Raw genomic sequence first — 9,922 nt, 5'->3', positions numbered from 1 at the left:
TTTGTAAATAGTTTTTATTGTTGAGGGACTGCATATTACACAAATTCGGTAGAATGGCCCATATATAACATTTCTTAAGCAAATTGTAACCTTGCACCTTAATCTATCTTTTAAGTGGTATGTTTAACATGAACCATTAGTAAGAGTGCGCATGAATGTGGGTAAGAGAGATTCCATACTGATACTATAAAGTGTATCTATTTAACTGAACTTGTAGCTAACTGGCATGCTCTGATTCATTTGTTTTTCATTAGACGATGTGAAACTACAATTTAGAAAGTCACCAGCAGGTGTCATCAATACACAATTAAGAGAGTGCAGCACTGATGAAGATTTATGTTTACTTTTCTCTCATGAAAAGTATTGTGTTTTATCTTTAAATATACTTATACATATACAGACCCATATTATTTAAGCTTTGTCAAACAAAATATTACATATTATGCTGCAAATATATATAATATAGTCTGCAAATTATTCAATTGTATTTAAATGTATTGATTTAGCAGACTGTTATACAAAGCAACTTACAGCACAGACATTTTCATCATTAGCCTATGTGTGTCTTAACTCTCTTTCAGCCTCCCTGCGTTACAAAGCAACGTTTGACTCTACAAAAAGAAAAACTGTTTCCTTGGTGCATACTTGCATAGAAACTCAATGTGAAGACCTAGTCACTGCTAGTTGAAGCACATACCTTTACATCACATAATTGATTTTCAGTCTCTTGTGAAGACCCCTGCCACCAAATCAATATAGATCTCCGTTGATATTTTTAGAAACCATTTCCCCTCAACTACATACACAAAACTGTACCTTATCCAAAAAATATTTTTGCCTAAAATACATAATTTATTAGATTTCAATATTGTTTTGTTGGTAACACTAGTTTTACCAAATGAAACAAACAATCAGCCCTTATTGAAAGTGTTTTCATCCCTATGTTTAACTGCTTAACTATCAGGATTAGTTTACAGTTGAAGCTATTATGTGTATAACTTGGAACAGAAATATCCCTAAATCATGAAACCCTTTCTGATTACCAAAGGAAACCATATACGTGTGCCTGAGCATAACTGGATTACTTTTGATTTGAATGATAATACAATAACTTACAATTGGACAGGGTTTCCCGTACTACATTACACATAAGATAATGGTGTTGCAGAGCAGTGTACATCATTCATAATAATTGTTGCAGTGTGAGGTGGTTGGGATTTCGAATTTATAAGCCATCGAGGTGCCATCGACACTTGCCCTACATGGTCATATGCAAATGTAGTAAGCATGTTGTTCTTTTAAGGTCGCTGGAGCTGAGTGGAACAATTGACAATGTTTACATGCCTTATCTTGTATTTTCTAACAAATGTGATTACGAGCTTTGCCATCATTACAGCAAGGCTGGGTAAACTGTGTGATTTTGTTGAATGTCATTAGAGGCTATTACATTTTCTAGAGTTTGAGGTTGGAACGTCCACATCACATTTGTATTAATAGCACAGGACACATAGGACCTGCAACATAAATCAGTTAGGGCGCCTCCTCCTTGTCTCCACACAATTAGAAGAGAATCGAATCATGTACACAACGGTGTGAATGAACATTAACAACAACAAATATGAGACATATGTGTGTACAAAATACTTTCTCTGTACTCTGAAGTATTCATGACGGAAGATCTTTGGCTTTATAATTCCTTATTTCAAAGAAGACATGTTTTCTACGTGAAGTGATTCTGCTTCTTTTCATTACAATCCACCAGGGGGCAATATCTTACCTTTGTTTTGTGAACTGCTATATTCTGTTTGTGGAGTTTGTGTCAAACCCATATTAATCACCCTTTTCCTGAAACATGGGTAAGTAGGCTGTAAAGGCGTGCTCCCACATCATAGCCATCCTATTCCTCATTCTTGTTACCTGCGCGATCTTATGATTATGCAAAATTCTGAGCAGAAAAGCACCTCCCCAAAAGCCACCTAGTCCTCCCCAACAGCTTTACCAGTAATCACTTAGATCAGTATGACAATATGCCCTCTGTCCACATTTTGCATTTACAAAGATAACTTCACCTCATATATTATACACCAAAGGACCTGGATTGAGTGTTCTAACACAATGTTGCATGGATACCAAAACTTCACAGTCCTAATTAACTTTCTTTTTTTCTTACATTAGATTAAACAATGGTCTAGGAACAACTTTGGATGGTGATGGTCTCTTTCATCATACACAAAATATGTGTAAAGGCCATTTCATTTCGAAACATTATCATAGAGTCTCTGATTTTAAATATTTGTACTCAGTAATGGCTAGCTGACTAGCTTAAACGTTTGGAGTCAATGGGTTTTCTGTTCGATTTAAGTACAGGACAACAATCCATTTTAGTTCATGGAGTAATTGCTAGCTCTTTATAAATACAGCAGACAGAGATTATGTTGAAAATATTCTTTAATTACTCACATAGGTAGAAGTATTTCCACAGAAGTGACAACAGCAAGAAGATCAACCATACTGTAAGCTCAGAGATTCTGTTTTAAATCGGCTCCAAATGTGTCTGTGTATGAAAAATATTTCAAGCTTTATAGTGCCATTTTATTATGATTGTTCTAAAAGTCATTAATAGAAGTCATTAATAACCAGTAAGTGAAAGATGGTCTTGAATAAATCTCGTTTCCACTTTATTTGGATAGCTTGTTTTACATCTACAAACATTTCAGTGATTATGAAGCTTAGCTTAGAGTTAGGTTAAGGTGCTAGATATATAAGATAAAGGATAAGGTTTGTGTGAGGAGCGGGCTGGCCTTAGGGCCTGAATGGTTAGATGGCAGGCCGTTGAGATGTAGGGCTAGGTGGCAGGCATTAAGCAAATACAGTGCATTCAGAAAGTATACAGACCCCTTCACTTTTCACTGTTCTGTTGCAGCCTTACGCTAAAATCATTTAAATTCATGTTGTACCTCATCAATCTACACTCAATACACCATAAGGACAAAGCAAAAACAGGACTTTAGACATTTGTGCAAATGTATTTAAAAAAAAAAAAAGGAAGTATCAATATAAAAAATGAATAAAAACGACTTTAGCATAGGGCTGCAACATAACAAACTGTGAAAGAAGTGAGGGGTTCTAAATGCACTGTATAGTTCATTAATTAGGTGATTTGACAGTAAATGATCTAAAATGGCCATCAAAATTAAGGTAACCTCAAATTCCCTTGACTTATTAAAAATCATGAATTGGCTGACACTAAGGCAAACTTCTTAGCTCATGTAATACACACATACAGACTGTGCGTTTATGCACACACATACATGCACGCACAGACATGCATACATACATTCAAACATTAATACAGTCATCCATCCATCCATGCGTGCAGACAGTGCACAATTTATTATCAGCCACTCTGATCTTATGGTTACTTTTTAATATTGAACATTTTGTGACTAATAAAACCTGGGGGGTTTGTGACTTCTATGACTTCTTTTGCTTGCCTAAGTTTACAAATACAAAACTTGTCTGGCTATATGAAACCTCAGATTGCTTTTTCACCGCAAGTTTGAAATGATCACTGAACATCTACTAGTTATGAAATCATTGACTCTTCAGTACAGCATATTGCACGAACATGTTAATTTTTAAAACACAAAACAATTTGCTATTCTGTACAATATTTACAGTATCTATGTGCTATAAGCTCTTTTGTTGAAAGGTACTGCATCACTGTGCATTGGGTTTTTTTCGGGTTGGGGGGGGGGGGGTGTACTCTCCTATATTTGATCCTTTCTTGTAAACAGAGATGACAGGATTTCTTTGGAATTAGTTTAGTTTTTCTTTTTAAAAATTGCACTTCAATTTTCGGTTTGACACTGTAAATCTGTAAATCTATGCAATAGATTGATTTCATGGATCTACTTCTCAGGTGTGTGGTTGGTCGTTTTTTAAACTGATAAGTAAACCCGTTTTTGACACTGATGTGACTTTGACTTTTGCCCAGGTTGTTAAATAACATGTAAACACCAAGTCAACAAAGGAGACATATTCCCTGTCTTCTCCACTGGTGCCGGTGAGGGGATTGGGAATCTGGGGCTGAAGAGAGCTGGTGACTCTCAGTAAACATGCTGTCCTTGACCAATTTTTACATACAAAGTATCACTTTGGATTGCACATACATCTTTTGTAAACATTCTGCTCTGTGATTAAGAGAGTTTACACAGAGTGCTTGTGGTTGTTGTTAAGTAAAATATAAAAAAAAAATATGATGATCTTATCTCCACTCTACTTCCAGAAACTGCTCATGATGTATGTGTTAGTCCCCACTAAACTCAGTCACCTTCTCTGCCAGAATCTCTTGGAAGGTCGAGAGCTGTTTCATTTGTTCAGTCTGCATGGAGTGCCTTCTCATCAGCTTCTTCTTTACCTTAAATTCATGGCCTCGTTTAGGTGAGGATGGCGCCACAGGCAACAGGATCTTGCTACCTGAGTGGACTGGGGAGGTGGCTTTGCCATTTGTGCGGATGTCAGGAATGGGGCGCTGGGGATTCACATTTAGAGGGGGCAGAAAGCCAGGCCGGGTCTGGGATATGTGATCCAGGAGGTGGGTGCCAGAGCCCCTGCGCTCCAGGAGCCCTGGGTGGCGGCGTCGCATGGTTATCGGGGACACAGAGTTAGGAATGCTCTCCAGTGACTCCCTGGAGGAAGTAGCCAACAGGGACAGTGGCGAGGCGTTGTACTTGCGCCGTTCCACGGACATTCGCCCGGAGTCGGGCGAACCCGGGATGGACTCTGGACACAAATGCGTTTCAGAGTCATAGTGATCCATGCGCATGAGTTTAGGGTGTGTCAGCCCACGAAGGGCCACTGGGACAGAAAGCGCAGCCTCCTGGGACTCTGGGGCAGTGTTCCTCCGGTACAGTATCTGGTGCTGCTGGACCTTATCTGCCCAGGACGAGCCGCAGAGGGTGGCGCAGTCTTCCGAGCAAGAGCGATCGATCAGCTTTGTCAAGCAGAGATCGTGAGTTTCAACACTGTGTCTCCGAGACAAAAGGGGTCTACCTGGACCAGAGATTGACAGACCATTCATCGCTGTGATCACCTTTTCCTCCTCAAGTAGCTCCCCCTCGACTTTCTCCTGGGGGGCACCACTGAGCACGGAGGGAGCCACCAGCCCCCAGGGCTCTGAGTTGAGTCTCTTCAGAAGTTTGCGCGGAGGTGGTCTCTTTTCACCGGGGGGGCGATTGGAAGGCAGTGGCAAAGCTGAGGTTAGTGCAAAGCTGAAGATACCTTCCTGCTCCCCCACCGAGGGTGAGCTTGCAGTGCGGATCTCCACCTCAGACGGAGACAAGCAGGGGACAGGGGAGTGGTTGTCCACGACTCCCGGCGAAGGGGGCGAGTTGAGGTACTGTTTTGTTTTCTTGGTGCCTGAGGGCGAGGTGTCAGTAGTGATAATAATTACCTCTTTGCCTTTGGCCTTGCACACATCAAGCAAAATCTGTAGGGTGTCTCTGTCACCTTTGTTGATGGCATGAACCAAAGCGGAAGAACCCGCATAGTCTTTGAGGCTTGGGTCCGCTCCGTTCTCCAAGAGCAAGGAAACCACCTCCTTACCTGCCTGCCCTGCACACGCGTGCATCAGAGCAGTCCGACCGCATTTGTCTGGGATGTTTGGGTCAGCCCCCTTCTCGAGGAGATAGCGGACCATCTTTTGCCGAGTCTGAGAATCGTCATAGCTGGCCAAGCAGGAAGCGACGATCGGTGTCTCTCCTCGCTCGTTACCCTCGTTGATGTAGGCTCCACCCTCCAGCAGTAGACGAGTCAATCTCATTTTGCCTTGGAACACAGCCTTGAGCAAGGCATTACCCTCTATATGCAAAGATCCTCCGTCACCCATTGTGCCTCCCCTGTCTCTCCCTCTCTGTTCTCAGTGGCTTCTTATAACCTGGAAGGTCCTTCAACACTTGTTTGGCATTCTGAGCGAGATACTAGATGACCTGAACAGAAAAGACAAAATGACAGCACTGATAATACAGCCATACAAGTCATGCTTACATGGACATTCTTTGAGTGTTACTGGATATAATCATAAAGCGAGTCTATGTTATCTATCCACTTTGCGCCTCCTTAACAGTGCACAATCGCTCCTATTATGTATTGCCTCCGCCAAACCAAGGAGAGGATCAGAAGTCTCTGAGTCGCCTCCCTGAATAACAATCAGGTTTTTCGTGCCGTGAAGAACAGGGTGGGAAATGAGGGCACCTTATAGTTACAGGCTTGTTCATGCATATCCCCACAGGTGCTGATATGCAACCAATCTGATCAATGCTCTGGCCTGTAATTTACCCAGCACCTTCCTAGCAGCTGAGGTTAGAGGGAGACCCCACCCCATGGAGTAAAGCTGATATGTTGACACCATTGTGTGGAAGGATAGGAGAGAAAAATACAGTAGGGGGTTTAGATTTAAACAATCATAACATTAATAAATACAACAGCATTAAAAAAGCATATTATATATAATATTTGTGATTTGTAAATCTACCAATGATTTATAATAGAATACTTTGTACTGCTGTACTTTGTGAGATTGGTTTACGGTGATCTCTTTACATAGAGCATCTGATGATTCACAGCCCAATGCAGGAAATGTAGAGAAGACCTTTCTAATAAGTAGCCTTCTTTGCACACATACTGAAGCATAAACAACTTTTTTTTTTAAAACTATCTAAATCAAACAGTACCATCTGCAAACACATCATGCTTGTTTAAGTTGGCTGTGGATTCCAACAAAATACTACGTCCCCAATATATGACAGTGTATAATGAATGTATGGATGGGTCAGTGATGAGAATATAAAAGATACAATATTTCAGAGTTCCAAATGGCTGTCTCTCACCCTTGACACCCTTGACACCCTCTCCAGTCTTAGCCTATCCTTTAATTGACAAACATGGCAACACATCACACATTGGACTTGTTTCACCTGCATAAGTATGCTGCAGACTTTAGGCATCTCATATCTGCTCTGACAGTCAAGGGGTCTGGTACTGTCCTCAGGAGAATGCTGATGATGTTGTCCATCAGTTTGAAGGTTTGCAGTCTGCCGAGGTTGGGCAATCACACATGTGGCTACTGTGTGTGGATCAACAGGGCTGCTGTGGTAATTCTTCTCTGATTACGCCATCGGATAGCCTGTCAGGATGGGCCTCTTGTTTTTGCTTCCTCTTCTGTAAACCAAAATTGATGGGAGGCCATTAAAGCTTCTTGCTAAATCACGCGCCTCTCCACATTCATCTAATGTCATGCTCTCCTTTTAATTATTATTATTTGGCATTTCTTTCACTTCTGCGGCAGGGGACTGCACTAAGAAATGTTTTTTTTAATTCAATTGATATTTTCAAATGTTCATTTTGAACATCTATTTCAAACATTGCTTGCTTTTGTAATCCCACTATTAATAACAATGAAAAGAACAATTCTATTTAACGACAACTCCCTACTGAGGTGTTGATATTGTGGCATGGAATCTACCAGCGGGAAAAAATGGACAGTCACACATAAAAGGAGCAGTCAGTCACCTTAAGCACATAAGAGGAGCATCAACATGGTGTTTATACAAGGTAGCTGAGCACAGTTTCAATATTTAATGCTTCTTTTGCATGTAGACTGACTCAGACTGCCAGGGACACTCTGATATATTTTATACATGGCATGTTTTATTTAAATTCTCAACAGGGAAATTCCAGACTGGCCCACGTTCATCATAGGCATCCACCAATCACCCACATGCAGATATTCTTGTGTATCATAAAACCCTGTCATACAGAGCCATGTGGTTTGGAACCTGTCAGTCAGTGTCAAGGTATGAGCAGCTTTCCCAATACAACACTATCATAGTATTACTATCCCTTAAGAGTGTTTGGAGGATTTTATTCTCATACCGAAACAGGGTTGATGGTATGTTATCCGTGTCCATGCTACGCTTTTCAAAATGTTGTCATAATCCATCTACAGAGGTCTTCAAAATATTTTTTTTTTCAGGGATTTTCATAAACACATATTATCCATAGTAAAAATGTTATATTTAGCATCTTTTGCTGAGAGGTGTCATGGACAGGAGCAGTGTGCAAGGGATTTTGATCTCATTGCTGTGTGGCATTTGTAACAGCAGCACTCCTGCACGAGGCATTTCATGTCTAACACTTTTCATCCACTGAGCAAGGCAGGATCAGACTTGGGAGCTGTCTCATTCCAAGGCTGCCTCATTAACTATTCACTGTGATTCTGCATTATGGCGTGCTCAACCTCAGTGTGCAGGGTACACATTTTGTGCATACTGATGCCTTCGAATGCTAAGAGATAAAGCACCATGGAATTTTAGCATGGGTGTGGATGGTTGATGGCTGCACTGCCCATCAGAGTGTGGCAGTCGGTATACCCACCCCCCCACCCCCACCTGTCTCCCTCTCTCTGCACCACAGAGATGTCTGAGAGAACTTCCTCTTCGTCTGTGGATGGAGACATCTGCTTAAGAGCATGAGTCATCGCCAGGAAAGGCAGAAGATAACTGTCAAAGCAAAGCACTTTGCCATAATCCATATGGTTATATTTATTTTACATTTTCTCTCTGACTTCCAAAATTCTCCTTATTTTTTTCAATTCTCTCCTCCTTTTTCAGTGCACACTACACAATCTTCTCATTTATTCTGAATGGAGTGTGTAAGGTTTTTCCTCAGACAGTAATGGACTACACTGATGCAATCATTTTCCTGGGTGTGTACGATAAAATGTATGCACAGGAACTGGGGTTTCCCATATATCTATGCTATCCCATGTATACCTGGCAGTCTATAGTGACACAGTCCTGTTTAACCACAGCCGCTCAGTGATGCTGAACTAATAGCTGTGTCTGTGGATTTCACAGAGCACTCTGATGATCGCAGTCTCCTGTGGCGTGGTGTCTATTCATTCTGCATCCCAGCTTGACCTATCCCTCTATGTGCATCAGGCGAGGACAGTGGGCTGGTTGTCATCAATCAAGGGAGTCTATAGCCATGGTAGTAAGATCCTTACTGAGGCACTTTGATGTGTAAATGCCCTGTTGGATGGAAATCAGGTACACCGTCCACTACATTTACAATGTCACATTATCTCTGACAGCATTGTAAACATGCAAGCTCTGAAGAAGGCATTTGCTCTGAAGAAGGCATTTGCTCAAGAACATGGTTGATTTCATGGCAACTATAGATTGTCTCCTTCCCCCAACCCCTTTTATCAAATGCTCCATCAGGCTGAAAAAGTCAAATCAATACTTCCCAATCCCCGCCATTACTGGGAACCATGAAACCAATGATTGGAATTTGCACACGGTGGCACCCCAGCGACAACATCATCACCATCACCTGCAAGTGCCTCAGCCTCCGCCATCGCTGCCTGCCTGCCTATCTCCAGTGCATTCAGCTGTTACGCAACAGGGGACACGTGTGACTCCCGAAACTGATGTAATTTATCCAGGCTTCCAGCGGGGGATGGGAGGTTAAAGTGAGCGGACGGAGGCATTGTAACAAATTAACAGTTATCCTCGAGAGCTGGAAAAACCTTCTCAAGGCTGACGCTGCTCTGTACTCAACCGATTATATCAGACAGGGATGGAGCCCTGACTCACAGGCGCTTGCTATTCCAGCAGAGACCGTGTTGGAAGTGTCAGTGGTAAGCCTATGTGTTGTTTCACTCTGGCCAAAAGTGACCCCCCTCACTGTCTCACAACCACCACCATTTTATCAGTAACTTGCAATCCCTTCTTACTGCTGTAGCTGAATGAATGGTGACACATTAGATTATACCAACTGGGGCTTTGGCTCCCTTTGTCGCAGAGAGAGAGAGAGAGAGAGAGAGCTAGTGGCTGTTTCCATAATGGCATTAGCCTTT

At 41.7% G+C, this 9,922-nt stretch overlaps 1 protein-coding gene across 1 annotated transcript; it reads right to left on the bottom strand.

The window, feature by feature from the left end:
* Window positions 1-4,309: 4,309 nt before the first annotated feature.
* Window positions 4,310-5,890, bottom strand: ankrd34a (ankyrin repeat domain 34A; the record flags this gene model as incomplete). Its single annotated transcript, XM_080858492.1, has 1 exon — window positions 4,310-5,890. The coding sequence occupies one exon, from the start codon at window positions 5,888-5,890 to the stop codon at window positions 4,310-4,312; it is 1,581 nt and encodes a 526-aa protein (XP_080714618.1).
* Window positions 5,891-9,922: the final 4,032 nt, after the last annotated feature.

The sequence above is a fragment of the Sprattus sprattus genome (assembly GCF_963457725.1).
Source record: "Sprattus sprattus genome assembly, chromosome: 19".
NCBI classification, from domain to species: Eukaryota; Metazoa; Chordata; class Actinopteri; order Clupeiformes; family Clupeidae; genus Sprattus; species Sprattus sprattus.
Note: the sequence above shows the minus strand (reverse complement) of the source record. Positions and strands in the feature narration are given on the sequence as shown.